This window comes from Dromaius novaehollandiae, chromosome W, assembly GCF_036370855.1.
Source record: "Dromaius novaehollandiae isolate bDroNov1 chromosome W, bDroNov1.hap1, whole genome shotgun sequence".
NCBI classification, from domain to species: Eukaryota; Metazoa; Chordata; class Aves; order Casuariiformes; family Dromaiidae; genus Dromaius; species Dromaius novaehollandiae.
Genome location: NC_088130.1, coordinates 14,341,137 through 14,362,109, shown reverse-complemented (window position 1 = coordinate 14,362,109; position 20,973 = coordinate 14,341,137). Strand labels below are relative to the sequence as shown.

At 40.1% G+C, this 20,973-nt stretch overlaps 1 protein-coding gene across 5 annotated transcripts in view; it reads right to left on the bottom strand.

Moving 5' to 3' along the window:
• Nucleotides 1-471: 471 nt before the first annotated feature.
• The window catches only part of LOC135324150 (polycomb group RING finger protein 3), an 82,344-nt gene continuing 61,842 nt past the window's right edge, over nucleotides 472-20,973 (bottom strand). For 2 of the 5 annotated variants that reach the window (XM_064499739.1, XM_064499740.1), the window contains 2 exons: nucleotides 17,733-17,813; nucleotides 15,724-16,066 (listed from right to left, as the gene is read on the bottom strand). In XM_064499739.1, coding sequence (XP_064355809.1) covers nucleotides 15,998-16,066; nucleotides 17,733-17,813 — 150 coding nt within the window. In that variant the 3' untranslated portion in view covers nucleotides 15,724-15,997. Of the gene's footprint in view, nucleotides 5,908-6,755; nucleotides 10,398-15,722; nucleotides 16,067-17,732; nucleotides 17,814-20,973 lie in introns of those variants that run through there. The other 3 variants (XR_010385494.1, XM_064499742.1, XM_064499741.1) reach the window with 3 other exon arrangements.

The window sequence follows — 20,973 nt, the reverse complement described above, 5'->3', positions numbered from 1 at the left end:
CCCCACTCTCCAATCCAAGAAAGATAAAATTAGGATTTGGGTTGGTATGGTTTTCAATTTGACATGTATCCAAGAGTGTCACATTACAGTCTATCCCTGTGCATCAGCATCAACAGATAAGAGCAAGACTTAAAGTAACATGCATAGGTAGGGCAAATATGTACTCACAAACACATGAAAATGGTAAAGCACCTACATGTTTTTCCTCCATACAGTAGAAGACATTTTATTCACTAAGGGGCAATTATTGCCACACTTTTGGCACAAACATTTCAGCATTCTATGTAGCAAATACTACTTAGGCCCATGCCAGCATTTCAACTGAGTAAGATGGGTATAAAGATTGATTATGGAACCATATATGTCCTTGTTACAGTCACGCTGTGTTTGTTTAGTACTGTATTATGCTAGAAAGTTCTTTATGCTCTTGGGGAGGGAAAAAATAGAACAACTACCACCAGCCTGGCAGGATTTCAGTTAGCTTTTTTACTTTTATTAACAAGCATATAATATTATTTGGCAAAACACTGGATACAAGCTTCGCTATCATAAAATCAAAATATTAAGCAATAATCCCAAAAGGCTTATTCGGACAAAAACTAGCCACCAATAGTACAAAAATCACACAGGAAACAAAGCATAAAAATGTAAACTCTGAAGTGAAACCAAGTAAAAAATATGGTCCTACACTGTGATAGTTTCAGTATCTTTATTATGCCATATAGGATAAAGGTTTAGTGATCACACTGACTTATTGTCCCATAACCTTAATTTAATGTTGTTGCAGAAAGAAAGAACAAACTCTCCTTTTGCCCAGTTAAATTACTTGGATAAAAGGACACTATTAAACCAATGTTTTAAGTTAAAAAAGATACAGAAACATCAGTCCATCCTTCAAAAATTAGGACTCCATCTTGCAGACACACATTTAAGCAACTTTGTCCACATGAATAATTCCACTGGTTTCAGTGGAACCATCCAAGTTAGCAATAAAGTTACCACTATAAGAGTTTGCAGAATTGGGCTTTTAGTCTCTGTCCTGCAATCTGGTCTCAGCAGGTCATTATGGCTTCAAAAGATTTCCAAGAAACCTTAAGGATCCACTCAAGTGGATCAAACAGCAAGAGTGGAGTTTTAATTTGTATATAGGTATATCACAACTCCATTGTAAAAATGTGACTGTTGGCTTGCCACAAAAGGCAGGTATCTAGAGAGTGTCTGTACCTGATTACAGATTTTGATGAAAGCAGACATTAAAGTATTTTTCCATGCTAATGTTACACACCTTAATGCTCTCTCTGCACCTTTAAAAGAGACCAAAGTCAATATCTCTCAATTACAGTTAAGTGCATCTTATGCAAAGATTTTAGCCTGTATGACAATTTTTCTTGTCATTAACTTCAGGCAGAGGGACTGAAGTGTAGGTTGCATTAACATCTCTGGTGAAACATCCAAACTGAATTGATTACCTGAGGAAATACAGAAACTAGATTTTTTTTTCCACTCAGCCTTATGTACTAAATACATTTCTTAAGTACTGCTGAGAAAACACATTTATTAAGATTAACGTGTTGATGTACAGACTATTTGGCTCTTTCCTATTATATTTAACTCAATGGTAAGATTAATATTATTGTAAAATAGGCTAGCTGTATAGTTACATTTACCATCCAGTAGGAAAAAAACAAAGCAAAATAGTGAATCTCCTAAGACTAATTATGCTGTTATAACAAGAGCCATATAAGCTTTCAAAGGCTCATAGTCTATTGAAAAAAAATAGCACCATCATAGTTGTAGTCTGATATTTTTGCAGTCCCATATTCCCAGAGGTAATAGCATTGTGTATACTATTGCACAACCAATAAAAAATAAATATTCCAAGGTTAGATGATACACAAAGATACCAGACATAACAATGGCACAAACGAATTTCAGATAGGCTGCTATTTCTTGCAGATTACTTCCACAATTCACATTAAAGTTTCTTGCCAGATCATTTATTTTAAAATATTGCTGATGGGTAGTTCTTGCAGTTACACATTTTAAAATCCCATAAAATCCCAAACTTAATTCTTATAAAAAAATGCAACCCCTCCCCCCCAAACAAATGAAAACCCCAAACAAAAACCCATTGAATGTACATATGAAAAAACCCATCTACGTTCCTTTTCAATTTAGAAGTAGATGCTACATTTACAATTTAAACTTATGCCTTATAAATGCATGTTTTGGATCCATTGCACAAAAGCTTAAGTAATGCTCTTTATCCATATATAACAAAGACATACAAATAAAAGCCATTCAAACTCAATATAAAAGGAAGAAGCTGTAAAAACATTTTACAATTTTATATGCCTGTAAATAAAGCTGGACCACTGAAAACAAAAATATTTGGATGATAAAATAAGACAGAATGCTTAATATAATAAATATTTTTTATAAATTTAACTTTTTAAAGCTCCCAAATCTTATTTAAATTCAATATTATATATTTTATCTGAATTATCTATTTTTAATGAAAATTATACCTAGTGAGACTCTGAGTCTGGGGTAATTCAGTCTCATTGCTGCTGAGGATAATGCAAAAAGATACCTTTTACTGCAATTATTTACCAGTGTAAGCAGCTGTGAAAATTACTTCACAGTAATGCTATCTTCATTAAAACCAAAATAAATTGATCATGACCTCAGCAGGAATCAAGAAATATCTATACAGAGCCCAACTTTCAGATTTAAATATAAAAAAGTAAAACAATCATTACTTTTTTACCCAATATAATCTTGACATTAAATCAACTGTTTCTTAAGCTTCAAAGAAGTGAAATAGGACTTTGACCCCAAGGCCTGCCTCTGACTTGAATTCAGTTGTAGTCTAGTCTTTCTATAAAGCTAGAAAATAAATGAATGGTGCAGACATCATTCCATCCCTCCCCATGGGAAATAGGTTTTGTAATGAAGATATTGTGACATATGATTTAGAAAAATAGGGTTTTGGAGTTTGGGTTTTTTGTACTTTGTTTGTTGTTTTTTTTTTTAACACTGTTGAGGTTTTATCAGGTTTAAACACATTACAAAAGCAGTTGCACACAATTATGAGCAATAACCAGCTATAAATGTCAACACTGGCTACAGATGTGTACCTATATAGATATCAACAGATTTAAATATATTGATATAGCACCATAACAAATTCAAGTGATTCCAAAGGTAGTTACAAACTTGCAAATATATATTCTGTACTGTAGATTGTAACAGCAAGACTTAAAACTGAATGGCAGAGAGCTTTCTGAATTTACATGCTTGTAACTGCTAACCTCTTTTCAGTTGTACAACTACACAGGAAAATATTAAAATCCCAATATACTTCAATAGCACTGCATCAACATCTGATGTTACAATGTTTCCACAGTGTACATATACTGAGGTAGACTAATCACAAATATATATATAATATATATATTTATTAAACCCTTAGACTGCAGCTGAATAATTAATTAGGCATTTACATAGTCTATGGGCTTGATTTCCATGTCTACGTCAGGTATAGCCCAGTATCTGTACATTTGAGGTGCATGGAGGATGGATGTTTATAACCATATTTGCACTCTCTGGGGGGCTCATCAACTAGAACCAGCCCCTGATTCACACTTGGAAATGTGCAATGATAGCTACATTAACAGCTCCAGAAAGGCCTATTATGACAATTTGTGTACACATCCATATCACCTGCATTCACTGTTCTGTGAAAAATTACCCCCAAAAATATAGACTAAATAGATCTCACCTGTCCTCTTCTGCCACTTCTATTAATGCTAAAAATAGATAAAAGCTAAATTGCAGATAAGAGAGTCCAGAAACAGTACAGCAAAACCAGAGCAAAGTTCTAATTCTATCACACACACACAGTCTAGGTCTTGATGTGAAGAAGTCCTGTCTAACCTAGGTGTTCAAATGTAGTGGTCTCATGTCCTCGTTCGCAGAGATGGCAGTACTTCACTGACCTTACTGTGGCTCTCTTGACCATCCCCATAGTTCAGTAGGCTCTTTTTCTTTCTTTGTATTTCTTTTTATTTCCTCACCATTCACATCTATAGCTATAACTTAAAACAAGGAACCCTGTTTCCAAAGACAAACAAGTGAACTTCCCTCTGGCAGCAGAACTAGGAAAGAGGAACTGAAAATTCCAATTAAGAAAAGCATGGGAGACATGCAAAGGAATGCGGTGCTTGGAGAACTCGAGAAGAGGCAATAGGACTTGCAATACTTGAATAATTGTCTTGTGGGATCAACCTCCTATTATCAAGTAACATTAAGCAATGCTTTCTTGCAGAGGAGGGGGACACAGCTGGAGGAAGCAGGACAGTGGTAACAGGCATACTGATTTTCTTAGCCATTGACATTTTATGGAAGAATAAAAATGTATTTTATGGAAGAAAAAAATGTAACAACTGCCATTTTCAGCTGACAGAAAAACTCTTAGAAGAGTTAGAAAATTAATAGCCTCCAGCTGCCAATAATACTGCATATCTTCCTTTCAGTGACTTGAGACCCCGTGTCAGACACACTCACATCCATGCTATATATAATGCTATACAACTTGCAGAAATCACTTTCAACTACTATCACATTTTTATAAAGCTGACTATTTTAAAAAGCCTTCCAAGCAATGCAGTCAACACCCTGCTAAGCACTACGGAAGGTGGATTCTCTAAGGTGTGTGCGCATGTGTACACAGACACACATACACATATGGTAGTTTGCATCTCTCAGGGCTTGACACAAGCAAAATTATCAGTTAAGGCCAGAAGGTGCCCCTGTAATGTAATATGTAATCTGACCTCCAAGCTAACTAGTAATTGCGCTAAAGAAAGCTGTGGTTTCATAAAGAAACCAGTAAAAGAAACCCAGCATTGGTTTGCAACTAACTGAAGAATTTTTAGCTAGTGAAATGGAAACTTATCCTGTATCAACAAAAATTGCCCAACAGCCATGGTTTCAACAGCTAATGAAACAGCAAATTCTCCCTAAAGTAAAATTTGATTTTTGCAAGCCCCAATTATATGACACATTTTCTTTAAAACAATTTCACAAATTCAGCACTTCTGAGTATTTGTTATGATCTGATGCAATTTATGCCATGGCAAAATATTAAGGCATATTAAAAATCAAGTGAACTAATTTCTGTTAAACTCAAATCAACATACAAAGGGAGAGTATCAAAACATTACTGAAATACAAAATAAAGGAAAACAAACATTGTGCAAAACTAATGAAGCTATTGGATCTCTAGGTTTTTAGGAAGTTTTTAATGCAGCATAATAAATATCACCAATCACTATATCATTAGCTATGTTCAATGTTCTATAGATGGCTTGATTAAAGCTGACATAACTGGGCATACTACATAAAACAAGAACACCTTGGAAAAACATGCTGAAATAAGTTTTAAAGTTTCAAGACAAAAAAACCCCTAAATGTAGTAATTTGGTGTTAAAAGTAACATTTTAAATCACTCCCACAACATTTTAAACTTATTTTTGTGTAACTACAAAGAGATGAATCAGGCTGAGCTCCATGGAACTGTGAAGTGTTTTCACTATCTGTAAACTTAGTGCTGGTAGAGTCTTGTTGAGTTGTAATTTATTTCATTTGTACAAAAAAAAGTATAAATATTTTTGTCCAAAAATCTGGGCAGCATGTTCCTATAAGAAATATTCAGAAGGACACTCTGCTATGAAAGCACTACAGTCTTCCAAAGTGATTCTGCTGGTTTGCGTCATGTGAGAGTTAAGTGCTGCACTAAGGTGCCAGATGATCGTCTCTGCAAAAAACTGTGTCCACAAGGACAATAAAGTTCTCTTACAGCAAGTCCATTTTGGGTCTGTAATGTAGAAGTAGAGGTGCTTTCTGCAAGACAGAATCATCAGATGGGTTAACAAGCAAAACCAAAATGAATTCATCTACTTGGCAAACAAAACTTATCTTTTTCATAAGCTAGAGCTTAAAGGGACTATCAGAGTAGCTATATTCTGACCTTCCAAAATTTCACCAAGATGCCCCACCTATGGAGCCCAAAACAAGAAATGAAGAATACTTTTGTCTCAGTAACTGATCAAGCTAAGAGTAGCTACGTTAGGTCTAGACATCTAGAATAGGAACCTATTCCCAGCAGGGGCCAATTGCAGACATTTGGGGAAGAGCATAAGAACAGGGCAAGTAAATAGTGATATTCTCCAGAATGCTCCCCAATCTCAAACAATTCAGGGATCTCCTAAGCCAGATATGTGGCCTTGTATTAATAGTCCTCACTCAATTCTTCTTCTGTGAATTTACCCATTGCTTTGTTTAAGCTATGAAAACTTCTAACATCACAACATTCTGCAGCACAGAGTTCTACAGTTCAACTATATGTTGCGTAAAGAATTGTCATAAAAGCCTCTTCTGTGTGAGTTTGTGTGAATGGGCTCTATACGTATTTATGTGTGTGGATGGAAAAATAGTTACCAGAAAAGAGCAGGCCAAAGAGAGGAAAAGTACATGCTGAGAAGACTGTGTGAAAGTCTCCCAAGGACTGATAAGATCCAAAAACTAGTGGTCCTGTTGAATCCACAAGAACTGATAAACTCAGAACACCAAGAGTCTACTGAATCTGTCCAAAGCCACCAGCATACACTGGCATCAATACTGGGTTGTGTAACTCAGATGACATGACCTGATGAAACAAGGGACCCCTGAGGGACTTTCTGAACACCTACCTGGAAGCCACTGGCATGTCAGTATGACCCTCTGCTTCTAAGTACACAGCTGGGGTTGGCCTCCCTGCTTTTGCTCCATCCCAGTAACAAGTGAGTGTGTGTGAGTAAACTGTGCAAGAGGAAAGAATTAGTCACACAGTACATTCACTTATCTACTATTAGTATTAATAAAATCAAGCTGTTAATATTAACAACAGCTTAATTCATAAAAGGTGTTCTAATAAATATTGGTTGTGATCTGTGTCTCCTCTGACTCGATCTCCTATTGGGGAAAAGAGAACTGACAACATCTTTTGGTGGAGAACACAGGTCATAACCAAATTCTTTTTCTTCTGAGTGATCTTTTTGAGAACACTGGTTGTACTTGCAAGATGATTCTATAAATCTGACTGGTCTGTTGTAATATCATTGTGCGCAATGCTTAAGGGGAACCTTAAAACAAAATTGAAAGCTTGGGAAAATACTAAAAAGGAGGATATTAAAGGGCTACAGGAAGACCCAACCACGATGGAGATTACAGTATGGGCTACAGGTACCTCTCCACAGAGGGAGGGATGCATCACTTCAGCCCATAGGACAAGGGATGATATAGAACAAATGTTCAATTATTGCAGAGCATATGAAATGAAACTTGAGGATACACCTCCTGTGTTAGTGGGACTTATATGGGAAGCAGCTAAAACATTTTGCACCAATTGAGCCAATGTAACAGCAGAAAATCAATTGTTTCATTCTGAAAACTGTGTTTTAAAAGAAACTATTGAGAAACTTGAAGCAAGTTTGTCTTTAGAAAAGGAGTACTATCTAGCAGCTCAAAAACATCATAAGGTAATACAACTGGAATTAGACAATCAGGTGAATTCAGAAAAAGAGAAAGAAAAACTGAACAACCAAGTAGAGGAATTAACATGCATAGTACAACATAGGGCAAGGGAGAGCTCCAATGGGACCTGATCATAATAAACATGAAGCTAAAACTGGATACTTGAAAAAGCAGATCAGGATGCAAAAAAGCGCTGTTGTATCTGTGACAGAATTAGATGGGGGACCAGAGGAAGATGATTTTGGGGATGATGTGTATGAATGGGAAATGAAAGAGGATCTACAACTACAAGGACAGGGAGGTAAAGCAGGTAAACCTGCTGTTGCTGTTATAATAATAATAAATAAATACACACACACACCAGGGGATGTGAGACAGCTAGATGCAGATCTTGGGTCACTGAAAGAAAGCACAATTGTGGATTGGAAGGGGGAACTTCTAGAAACTGCTTCAAACTTGGAATTAAATGGGAATGAAATAGGTAAATATATCAGAGCTTGTACTACACCCAACTTTTACCAAAAATGTACACCAGTCACTAAAGGTATACACCATTTTTGATGAGTGCATTAAATCCAATTGTCCAACAGGGTCCGCAGCCAGGCATGGGCATGGCTATGGCTGAGCTGGAGACCGGTACTCCTACAACAGCTCAGGCAGGGACTGCAGGCCCAGGGCTGAGCTAAACTGGGGCTCCTGGGCCCATGGACAGAGGATGTGGGTGGAGGCCTCCGGTAAAGCTGGTCAGGGCTACTAAGACCTATTAGTGCCCTCAGGGTCCTGGAAAATATAATTCTCTGTTATGTCCTGCTAGGAAGGCTGATGAAAATCCTGGAGAATGATGGTAGACTATTATCAGATAAATAAGTTCACCCTGAGGATGGCTCCTATTGTAGCAAGCATGCCTGAGATTATTGCTAAGTTACTAGAAAATAACAAGTGGTTTTCAGTTACATATCTGTTTCATTGCTATCCACTTACTGAAGAATCAATTTAAAGATTTGCTTTCACATTTAGAGACAAACAATATACCTTTACTTAGGTACTGTGGGTGTTTCACAATGCAGAAAAGTTATGTGGATGATATTCTAGTGACTGGAGCTACAGAAGAGGTGCGAGAGAGAAATATCTGAGTTTTAAAATTAACAGACCAAACAGGATTTAAAGTCAAGTTGAAGAAGGCTCAATTAGTGCAACCCCAGGTTAACTGCTTGGGAATTGTAATTGGGGAAACAGAAAGATAGATGCAAGAAAGATTAAAGCTTTGTGTGAAATATATCAGTCCCAACTTCGAACAGAATGAAGGAGAATTTAATTTCTTATGGCAGCATATCCATAGCTTTGTTGGTATCAGAAAACCATCATGGAAATTACTGAAAAAGAATCAGGGATGGAACTGGAACATGGAACATGATGCTTTAACTAAACCGAAAGAAGTTGCTTTAAAAGCTCTGGCTGATTCCATGGGAGCAGTACCATTAAAAAAAAAAAGTGGGTAAAGTGGGCACAAGCAGCGTATGAGCCACATCCTCTTCAGGGTCCAAAACAAAAATTCTCTGGCTCTGAGAAAGACTATTTAGCAGCAGTCTGGGCTGTAACGGTCTTTGAGGCTTTCGCCCTTGATAGTCCAGTTGTAATCCAATCTACTCATATCCCTCTAAACTACATAATTCCAGGGAAATTAGTAGGCACCAGACTATTATCTATCCAGATGGCACAGTGGGCATTAGTATTAATGAATTGGGGGGGTACTGTACAACTGTTACAACAACTGGATCTTTTCACTCATGCCTTAATTGAACAAGGTGTGGATCACAGTTGTGAACAAAGAGTAATTGCTCAGGAAAGAAGAAATGGATATTGATGTGGATGTCCTTTTAAAGGAACCCAGTAATAAACTAAAGGTGTGGTTCACTGACAGGAGTGGTAGATATGAATAAGGAAAAATAATAGTCCAATATGTTGCTGTTAATAGAATGGGAGAATAAATAGTAGGAAAAATGGAGAAAGGATCATCCCAAACAGCAGAAGTACAGCCTACCATAGAAGTTATTAAAAGACATAAACCCTCTAAACAGAACCCATTATCTCTCTTTATGAACAGTGATTATGTTAATAATGGAATAAAATACTAGATGTATGACTGGGAGAAAGGGGGATGGAAAGCACCAATAGTGATTAAAGAAAATCAGAGGTTCGTTTTACAAGCTCAGAGAGACAGTGGGAATAAAACATGTTAAGCATGTTAAAGCACATGAGAAGACTGAAAACAATACTGAGAAACAGTTTAATGATCAAGTTGTCTCAGTAATTGCTGCAGTTCAAACCAAGAAACAGGTAAAAGATAAGAAGGAAGGGCCATCTGAAAGAGAACAAATCATCTTAGATTATCATAATATGTTACGTGAAGAAGTACAGGGCACTCTAAAAAGAGCGCAAGGAATTTATATTTGGCAACAAATGAAGCAAGAAATTGAGCACATAATTAAAAACTGCATGAGATATGCAATGATACAAAAGCAAACTAGTAAAACTAAGTTGCCACCTCTATTGCATCAGAAAAGCCATGAATCCTGGAAAATACTGCAAATGGATTATATAAACTTCCATGAACTAAAGAAGGATATCAGTATCTCCTTGTCATCATAGATATCTTTTCAGGATGGTTTGAAGCTTTTCCCACTAAAAGGAATACAGCCACTGTAACTGTAAAAATACCATTTAAGGAAATTACCTGTAGGTATGGAACACTGGCGGAGATAGGATCAGATAAAGGAGGGATTTTCGTAAGTGTAGGAACTCAAGCCTTAATGAGTAACCTGGGGATTAAACAAAGATTGCATACATCCTACCACCCACAATCTTCCAGAATGGTAGAAAGAATGAATCAGACTATTAAAAATAGTCTAAAGAAAGTTGTAGGACAATGTCCAAAACAATGGGCTGGAAAATTACCCTTCTTATTAGCAGCTTTAAGGAATAATGATAGATTAAGTACTAGTTTACAACCATATAACATTTGGACAACCCATGCCTTGGTGACCCCACACCCAAGACCAGAAGGGTCCCAAAGGAGATCAATAAGAATGAGTAAAAACATTACAACAGGATAAAGAAGAAATCAAGGCTCAGGTGGAAGAAGTAATACAAGAAAAAATAGGGAAAATGAGAAAGGAAGAATCAAATTCATATATATCATGAAAAAGGGGACCAAGTGATGTATTTGAAACTGAATAAAAGGGAACATGCCTTAGAGCCAAAATGGAAGGGGTCCTATTATGTTACTGATAGGATGAGTTCAGTAAGATATCAAATAGATAAAGGTAATGGTAAGTATAATGTCAGGGCCCTGAGTACACTAATAGGCTTTAATGACCCTGACCAGACTCCCCTGGAGTCTCCGCCCACACCCCCTGCCCAGGAGTTCCATTTGAGCTCAAGCCTGGGTCTTCAGTCCCTACCTGAGCTATGTTGCAGGAGCATTAGTCTCCAGCTCAGTCACAGCCATACTTGTGCCTGGCCATGGACCCCATTGATCCTAACCTGTGAATTGACTTCCTGGCTTGACCTCGGCCCTGCCTTGCCAATAAGGACCTACCTGATGATCACCTGACTGTGTCTGACTCTGGTTACCCTCACCAGACCTGATCCTGACCTGTAGATTGACTTCCTGGCTCGACCTTGGACCTGACTAATCGCCATGAACTTGCCTGATGATCTAGACACTTGGTTGAACCTGGCTACCATCTTTGGGTCTGCCCTGCTCACCTTGCTTGGGTACTGTAGGGCTGGGCCCTGACCAGCAAGGCCCCTACACCACCAGCTATGTCATCATGCTTGACTCCTGGCTCCCTGGCTGTAGGGAACATCCGGCCCTCATTACTTCCTGACAGTTAGCTCAGGCCTCCTTGAGCCCTGAGCCAAACACCACAGAGCCTGGTCCAAGGCTGTGCAGGGCCTTGCCCCTATGACTCCTCCTGAGTGACCAGCCTGGCCTTTGGCTCTGATCCTCACCATAGTGCTGACCCTCTGCCCAGCCCCAGACTCCTGAGTGAAGCCCCCCACTCCCCAGTATTGTCCAGCCACTGGGGGCCTATCAGGGGCAGTTTGGACCCTCCTCCTCAAGCCTGTCTGGCCTCTGGGGCCAATCATAGGCAGCCTGAAACCCCCCACCTTGCCCCCCAAGTTTCTCATGTGTATGTCCCTTTCCCAGTTCCCTGCCCTGGCTCCATGTCCTTTTATATAGCTCACTGACAACCCACAGCAATTAATTCACTCCATAACAAGTCCATTCTGACCTCAGATCTCTGTAAGGTGTGAGGACACACCTTACTGGGAGAGGAGGCTACTGTTAGGGCCCTGAGTGCACTAATAGGCCTTAATAGCCCTGACCAGCCTCACCTAGAGCCTTGACCCACACCTCCTGCCCATGGGCCCAGGAGCTCCATTTAAGTTCAGGCTTGGGCCTTCAGTTCCCATGTGAGCTATGTTGTAGGAGCATTGGTCTACAGGTCAGTCATAGCTGTGCCTGACCATGTATCCCACTGATCTTGGACCTGACTTGTCATTATGGATGTGCCCAGCAATCACTAGACTGTATTTGACCCTGGTTACCCTCACCAGACCTGATCCTGACCATGACCTGCAGATTGACTTCCCAGTTTGACCTCAGACCTGCCTGATCACTGCCAAGTTGCCTGATGATCTGGACTCTTGGTTGAACCTGGCTACCATCTTCAGGTCTGCCCTGCTTGCCTTGCGCAGGTGCTGTGGGGCTGGGCCCTAGCTGGTGAGGCCCCTGCCCTACTGACTGTTATTGCACTTGGCTCCTTGTCCTGTAGGGAGCAGCTGGCCCTTGCTGCTCCCTAACATATAAATGGATTCATGTTTCTCAGATCTCTCTCTACAGAGATAATAATTATGGAATCATTCATAGATTTGTCTCCTGTAGCAGCCTCATAGATAAACTGATGAAGTACAGACTAGATAAGTGGTCAGTGAGGTGGATTGAAAGCTGTTTGAACTGCTGGGCTCAGAAGGCTGTGATCAGTGGCATGAAGTCCAGCTGGAGACCAGTCACTAGTGGTATCCCCCAAGGGTTAATACTGGGGCCAATACTGTTTAACATCTTCATTAATGACCTGGATGATGGGACAGAGTACACTCTGAGCAAGTTTGCAGACGATACAAAACTGGGAGGAGTGGCTGATGCACCAGAGGGCTGTGCTGCCATTCAGAGGGACCTCGACAGGCTGGAGAGATGGGCAGAGAGGAACCTCATGGAGTCCAACAAAGGAAAATGCCAAGTCCTGCATCTAGGGAGGAATAACGCCATGCACCAGTACAGGCTGGGGGCTGACCTGCTGGAGAGCAGCTCTGCAGAGAAGGACCTGGGGGTCCTGGTGGACACCAGGCTGGACATGAGCCAGCAATGTGCCCTCATGTCAAAGAAGGCCAACAGCATTGTGGGCTGCATTAGGAAGAGCATTGCCAGCAGGTTGAGGGAGGTGGTTATTCTCCTCTACTCAGCCCTGGTGAGGCCACACCTGGAGGGCTGGCTCCAGTTCTGGGCTCCCCAGTACATGGGAGACATGGACATACTGGAGCGAGTCCAGTGAAGGGCCACAAAGCTGATGAAGGGATTGGAGCATCTGACATATGAGGGGAGGCTGAGAGAGCTGGGACTGTTTAGCCTGGAGAAGAGAAGGCTCAGGGGGAATCCTATCAATGTGTATAAATACCTGATGGGAGGGTGTAAAGAAGACAGAGCTAGACTCTTTTCAGTGGTGCCCAACGATAAGATGAGAGGAAACGGGCACAAACTGAAACACAGGAAGCTCCGTCTGAACATAAGGACAAACTTCTTTACTGTGAGGGTGACTGAGCACTGGAACAGGTTGCCCAGAGAGGTTGTGGAGTCTCCTGCCTTGGAGATATTCAAAAGTCGTCTGGACACAATCCTGGGCAATGTGCTCTAGGTGACCCTGCTTGAGCAGGGGGGTTGGACTAGATGATCTCCAGAGGTCCCTTCCAACCTCAACCTTTCTATGATTCTATGGATTTACCAAGAATATGGATACAGAAGTTTCCTGAAAGATCTACCTCCACAGGCTATTTAGTCTAGCTCCCTCTCCTTCCTACTCACAGCAAGACAAAATGTAATCGTTTCTCTAAAAAGCAAGGGGGATGGTATGTCTTGCATGTTATTTTAACTTGTGTATATTACTTATATACTAACATTATTGTTTTATGTTTTGATTTTTGCATGACAACAGATTTAACTAACTCCATCAATAAGCAAGGGCTGACAAAGTTATAATGTAACAAGGTAAACTCTAAGGCAAGACCAAGGAGTTGAGATATGCAGCCTGTCACAAGAACCTCATTCAGTAGCAGTTACTAGCCTTGAGTTATAGTGAGCTGTACACACCGGTGACTATTGGACTCAGAGGTTTCCTAAAATTGCAGGAATTCTTAACTTGGCACTACACCCTATACTAATAATTTTGTTGTGTTTATAAACTATGTTAATCATAGACATCTAGCAAATCAGGTAATAACTATACACTGCCATGAAGAACTACTGGCTACCACCCTCAGACCTTTATGAGTTATCATGAGGCAGGACCCGATAAGAGAAAGCAAACATCTCCAAGAAGAATCTCTGCTCAGTCCTGATTAGGAGCCTTGAGTCATAGGAGAGTTTACAGCATCCTTGCTGGACTCATTGAACAATAACCTGAGATTCGTGGACTACCAAAGGAGAGGGGAAACAGTGCCTTGTAGCCCAGTAAACATGGCATTGCCATTGCTAACAAGGCAACAAATTCTGTTTTAAGTTAACTATACAGACCTCGCTTGTCAGATTTTGCCTGTCTGGAGCTTTATTTTGGTCTGTTTAACTGGAATAGCCAGTAATTCCTACAATAAGATTTTTCATGGCCAGATAGCTAACCTGTGACCTAATCTGTCTTTGTCTTGCTTAGCTCAGTCTATTTAATGTAATAACAGCTTAGGACACTCGAATTAAAAACCGTTACAGCTCTAAAGGGAGCCTTAAGTGTTATAACTCAAGATCTGGATCCACCCAGGTTGGGGAATTGAAGTTAAAGCTTTGGAAAAATGCTCTAAAGTTATAATAACCTAATGATCTTTGTAGTTTTATTTGTTTACAGGATAATCTTCCAGGAAACAATTTGAATAGAAGCAGCCAGACCTAGTGATAGAATTGTTGATTTCAGTAATGTTCTTTTAAATAAGTATCTAAGTATAGAAGGAATTTGGGAGAGGTATCAAACAAGAAAGGAAAGAGAAAGAAAGTTTCCCCTCTGTTTCAAACCTAAGTGCTATCAGTACTTAAAGGTTGAGAGAACGGTGGGTTAAGCATGTGTATATGTAGGTCTGAAAGAGGATAATGTATAATGAATAGTGAAATATGGTTCAACCAGAATAGAAGCAATACTGAAGGGAGATACTTATCTATACCAAGTATTGGAGGATACTTATATCTAATAATCAGAACTTAACCACTAAACCCAGCATTTCTTTAAGAGCAAAAAAGAAAGAGAATGGTTGAAGTCTATACATGAATGTAACAACTGATGATATGAACAACTCTGTGTAATCCCCCCTCTGCTATTTCTCTTCCCGCCCTGCCCTGCTGTTTAGCTGCCTGTGTCCCAAGGCTCCAAAGCCCAGCTCTAATATGGCACGCCTGCATAACCGTGGGCCATGTTTCTGAGAAAATTGCTAAGTAATGAGAAAGCCTGCAAGAAGATGAGGGCAAAAGCAGGGCAAGGCTAGCTGAGAACTTGAGATCAGATCAAGCCACTAATATCAACAGTGAAAGCTAGATGAAACTGGTTTGATCATCATAATCATGTGGTAACTTTTTCAGTAATGACCAGGAATAGCACTATTCATGTACCAGGGCTACATTAGGTGACAATGATATTAGGATACCTAACAAGATGATGATGTAAAATGTACCTGTGTAATAGAATTGAGAAAGATCTACTGTAAATGTAATCTTACTCATTCTAAAAGAGAACACATTGGCTAACTAAACAATTATATAAGGAGTGAGAAACATTCCATCATTGCCAACATGTTATGGGGGGATATTAGGGAAAGCATTTTAAGGGATAAAGCTTAAGGGAAATATTAGTCTGTATCTCTTTAAGACACCCTGTTGTATGGTTAATAATACTTGAATGTATAGTTTTATTAATTATGATAATCAAAATACTATAGAATCAAAATGTTTATGCTTATAATGATTATACAGCTAATGGAACATTCTGTGATTATGTAAACTATGAATAAAAATTGACAATACCATAAGTTTAACTTGGGTATCGACAGGGAGAGTAGTGTTCTAAAGGACTTATTGAACACCTACCTAGAAGCCACTGGCATGTCAGTATGACCCGCTGCTTCTGAGTACACAGCTGGGGTTGGCCTCCCTGCTGTTTCTCCAACTGCGTAACTATGAGTGTGTGAGGGAATAAGTGAATGTACTGTATGAAATTATCTGCTATTAATAATAGCTTGATTCTATTAATAACAGCTTTATAAAACCTGTTATTAATGAATATTGGTTGTGATCTGCATCTTCCCCCAACTCGATCCCCTATCAGGGTAAAGGGAATTTACAATAAAATCACTTCCTTTTGTTCGTTCTAAGCCTCACACCCACCAGTTTCACTTGACACCCTTTGTCTCTTTCACTGAAGAAAACAGTTTAGCTTGCTCCCTTTTCCATGCCATTCACAACTGTACAGATCTTAATGGTATAGGTGAATAGTGGATTTATACAGAGGCACAGCAGTGCTCTTGTTTAGCGCTCTATTCTTTTCCTAATAACTTCTAGCATTTGATTTGGGGTTTTTTTTTTTTTTTTATCATTGCTGAGCTGATATCTTTGTCTAACCCCAAAGCCTGATTTCTTTTGATGGCAGTCAACTCAGAGCCCATCATTTTATATGTAAAGTTCAGATACATGTTTTCCCCAGCATGCATCTCTACATTTACCTGCATTGAATTTTAGGTGCCATTTTATCACTTGGTCATCCAGTACTGTAAAGGCCTCCTGCAACCTTTCATCACCAACTTTTATCTTCACTGTCTTGAATAACTTTATTGGTGCCAGTGTCACCTCACTATTTAAACTCTTTTCCAGGTCATTCATGAATATGTCATAACTGACCACTGTCTCCTGCCCTCTATTTCCTTATCTCAAATTGATTATTCATACAGATAAAAATTGCCTCCCTATTCTCACTCATCCCTTCTATTTATGCATCCAAAGCTATTATATTTTTCTACCACAGCATTATGCTGGGAGCTTGTGTTGTGTTGCGTATCCATTATCAACACTAAGCCCTCTTCAAAGTTATCACTCCCAAACTGCACACACCCTGATTCTCTGAGTGTGACTTGCATCATAGATGTTCAACTTGACATTTCATGATACTTAAACCTATTTTATTTGGGTGGCCATAAATCACCAGTGATAATTTATGCTCAGTATGAATGCCCCATCATTTACTATTCAGCTCTATTTTTTGTTGTGTGTTTTTGCAGTTCTTTTTTTTAAGAAACTAACATCAATAACCCAGGGACCCACTCAACCACTTGTTTATGCCTACTAAATGTTGCTACAAGTCTCTTGAACTGGAGAGCAAAGTTAATTCATCCTCCTCCTTTAATGAGTATATTCAGCCTCTCTCTTCCAAACTACAGAATAGAGATGTATTGGATATTTCTCTCTCCTGCATCGTAACCGGTTTCATGGCCTACACAGAGTATTATTAGATGCATGACTGACATGGCTAAGCAAAATGTCCCTCTCAATAGCTTCAGCCTCCTTTACCTTCTAAATTTTTAATTACTATCAACTTGACATCTGCCATAAACATCCCCTTTTCCTTAGTGGTACATTTTAAATTTTGCCCCCTTTTTTCTCCTTTGGATCAAGAAAAATATCTATTTTTAAAGATAGTTTATTAGAGACTTTAAAATATATATTTTAACTATTTTGAAGTTATTGCAGTATAGGCCTGCATGATGGATGCTTTATGAACTTTGTTCTTTAGTCAGCTAATGATTTACATGGAACATGAAAATTTTGCTGAAAAGCAGCTGTGTCATACCTTAAATCTCCATCTAGTAACAACTACAAACTTGAGTGTGTGGTCCTTGCCAAGAATCTCTTCATTGCATAATATATCCAGCTGAAGAAAAAAGAAGAAATAATTAATTCATTGAGACACAGAACATGGCCTTGAAACAATACACTTCAGATAAGGCCCAATAAAAAGATCAAAGAAACAGAATTCAAAATTCTCATGTAAAGACAGCTTTGTCCTTTGACATGCTATGAAAATTGTTTACAGAGCACCCAGCAGGTGACTTTCTGCTTTGAAGATGCATTTTTAAAAGACTATTCCCCCCCCACACACACACACCTTACTCATCAGTGTTTGGGTGGTTTTTTTGCAGACACTTTGTAGTTGTTTTTACTTTTCTATCTCAGCTTTGAAAGATCTTGATATTGGAATCAGCAAGGGTATGGACACATGAGCAAATGTGAGATCATGTGACCAGCCATCAGCTGAATTGCAATAGATGATCATGCACATGATCTTAGCCTACTTCAACTGCAAGGTGACATGCATTGAAAGGGTAAGTCTCCATGAAAGTAACATATGCTAATATAGCTTTACCACAACCTGAGAAAGCTAAGAGTGTGCATGCTAACTCAAACCAGGATTTGTCTATAGCATTCAACCAAGTGTCTACATCCTTAGGGCCTTCCTCCCCAAAACATATTATTCACTGGAAACACCAACACACAGTTTCCACAAAAATGCCATGTGCCCTTTAAGAAAAGGGGGCGGGGGCAGGACTCCTGAAACACAAGTACTATTGAATGAACATTCTTACATTTCAATAAGAGCCAAGTAGGTTGTAAAACCAGAGATTGCTGCAGTGGAATAGTGAATTTAAACACAAAAGTGGAGCTGTAATCAATAAGAAAGCAATCCAGGAGGTTTCTGAAAGGTGTTGGGGACAACTTTAACACAGATGCTAGATGGGCCAAACAGAGGTGATGTGCACCTTGATCTACTACTCGCAAACAAGGAAAAACTTTTGGGGGACATGATAATCAATGGCAGCCTTGGCTGTGGCAACCATGATATAGTGGAGTTCAAGATCCTAAAGGGAGTGAGGAAATCAAGTAGCAAGGTACAGACCCTGGACTTCAGGAGACTTCTGCTTATTCAGGGAGCTGGTGGGTGGGATCCTGTGAGTGGCAGCTCTGAAGGGCAAAGGAGCTCAAGAAAGATGACAGGTCTTTAAGGACAGCCTCCTCCAAGCACAAGAACAGTCCATCCCAATACTCAGGAAAATGAGCAAACATATCAGGAGACCAGCTTGGCTAAACAGGGAGCTCGTGACTGAGCTCCAATGCAAAAAGGACATATACAGGAGGTGGAAGCAGGGACAGGCTACAAAGGAGGAATATAGAAACATTGCCTGGGTATGCGGGGATTTAGTTAGGAAAGCCAAAGCTCATCTGGAGTTGAAACTGGCAAGGGACATCAAGGGCAACAAGAAGAGCTTCTACTGCTACATCAGCAGGAAAAGAATAAACAAGGAAAATGTGGGCCCACTGCTGCATGGGGTGGGCAATTTAGTGACACCCACCTTTGCCTTGGTTTTCACCAACGAGGTCTCCCAGGCCTTTGTGCTCAGAGAGAGGGTTCAAGGAGAAGGGGAACTTCCAGTAGCAGAGGAGGATTGAGTCAGGGATCTGTTGAGAAAGCTTGATTCATACAAGTCCATGGGACTAGATGGGATGCATCCAAGGTGCCAAGAGAGCTGGCTGATTTCATTGCGAGGCCACACACTATCATCATTGAAAGATCAGGGAAAGTCCCCAATGACTGAAGAAATGTTGCGCCCATCTTCAAAAAGGGCAAGAAGGACTATCTAGGGAACTACAGGCCAGTTGGCCTCACTTTGGTGGTCCCTGGGAAAGTCATGAAGTGAGTCCTCTTGGAAGCCATTTCTGGGCACATAAAGGAAAAGGTAAATCCATGCTGGCTATTCCCAATCACCAAGGGGAAAATCATGCTTGACCAACCTGATTGCCTTTTTTAATCAAATAACTAGATCTGTGGATGAGGTGAGAGCAGGGGATGTCATCCACCTTGACTTCAGCAAGGCTGTCAGCACCATCTCCCACAGCATCTTTGTATCCAAATTGGGACATTATGATCTGGATGTGTGGAATACCTAATGGGTGAAAAACTGGCTGAATTGTCAAGTTCAGAGGGTAGTGGTTATGGGTTGTACTCTACACAGAGGCCGGTGACAAGTGGAGTATCGCAGGGGTCTATCCTGGGACCTGTCCCGTTTAACGTTTTTATCAGGGACCCAGAGGAGGAGACAGAATCCACCTCATCAAGCTTGTGGATGGTACAAAACTAGGAGGGTGCAGCTGACACGCTTGAGGATGAGGCTGCCATTCAGAGGGACCTAGTCAGGCTAGAGAGATGGGCTGACAAGAACCTCATTAAATGGCAAAGTCATTAGACGGTACAGGCTGGGTAGCAGTTCTGCTGAAAAGGACCTGGGGGTCCTGGTTGACAGCAAGCTGAACGTGTGTCAGCAGTGTGCTCTGGCAGTGATGAAGGCTAACAGCATCCTGGACTATATCAACAGAAGCATAGCCAGTATATCAAGGGAAGTGATTATTCCCCTTTACTCAGCACTCATTAGACCACATCTGGAATGCTGCATCCAGTTTTGGCCCCTCCAGTACAAGAAAAATGTTGATAAACTTGAGCAAGTTCAGCGGAGGACTGCCAAGATGGTCAGGGAACTTGAGCACAGGCCCTATGAGGAAGAGGCTGAGGGAACTGGGCTTGTTTAGCCTGGAGAAGAGAAGGCTTAAGGGGGACCTAATTACAGCCTTCCAATACCTAAGAGAGGTACATGGTGGGAGAATGAGAGACAATGAAAACAGAGGAGGTTCTGACTGTATATAAGAAGAAAAAAAAAATCACTACAAGGACAATTAAGCACCAGAACAAGTTGCCCAGAGAGGTCGTGGCATCTCCATCCTTGGAGGTTTTCAAGATTGAGAGATGGCAGGTTGAGTCAGACTGGATGGAGGGGGACTGTGACTAATACCAACAAAGGGGTGAGCAGAGGCTGCATTTTCAGATGCCTGCCATTGTGTGTTCTAGTTTTAGAATCTGAAATGGTAGAACTTGCAGAGGATAGAAATGCCTCTTTCTTCCCTTACCCTTCACCAAGATTTCTTCCCATGAACAGTCCAATTATGTACTCTCTGCAGGGGAAAGGTAAAATAGTTACCTGTTA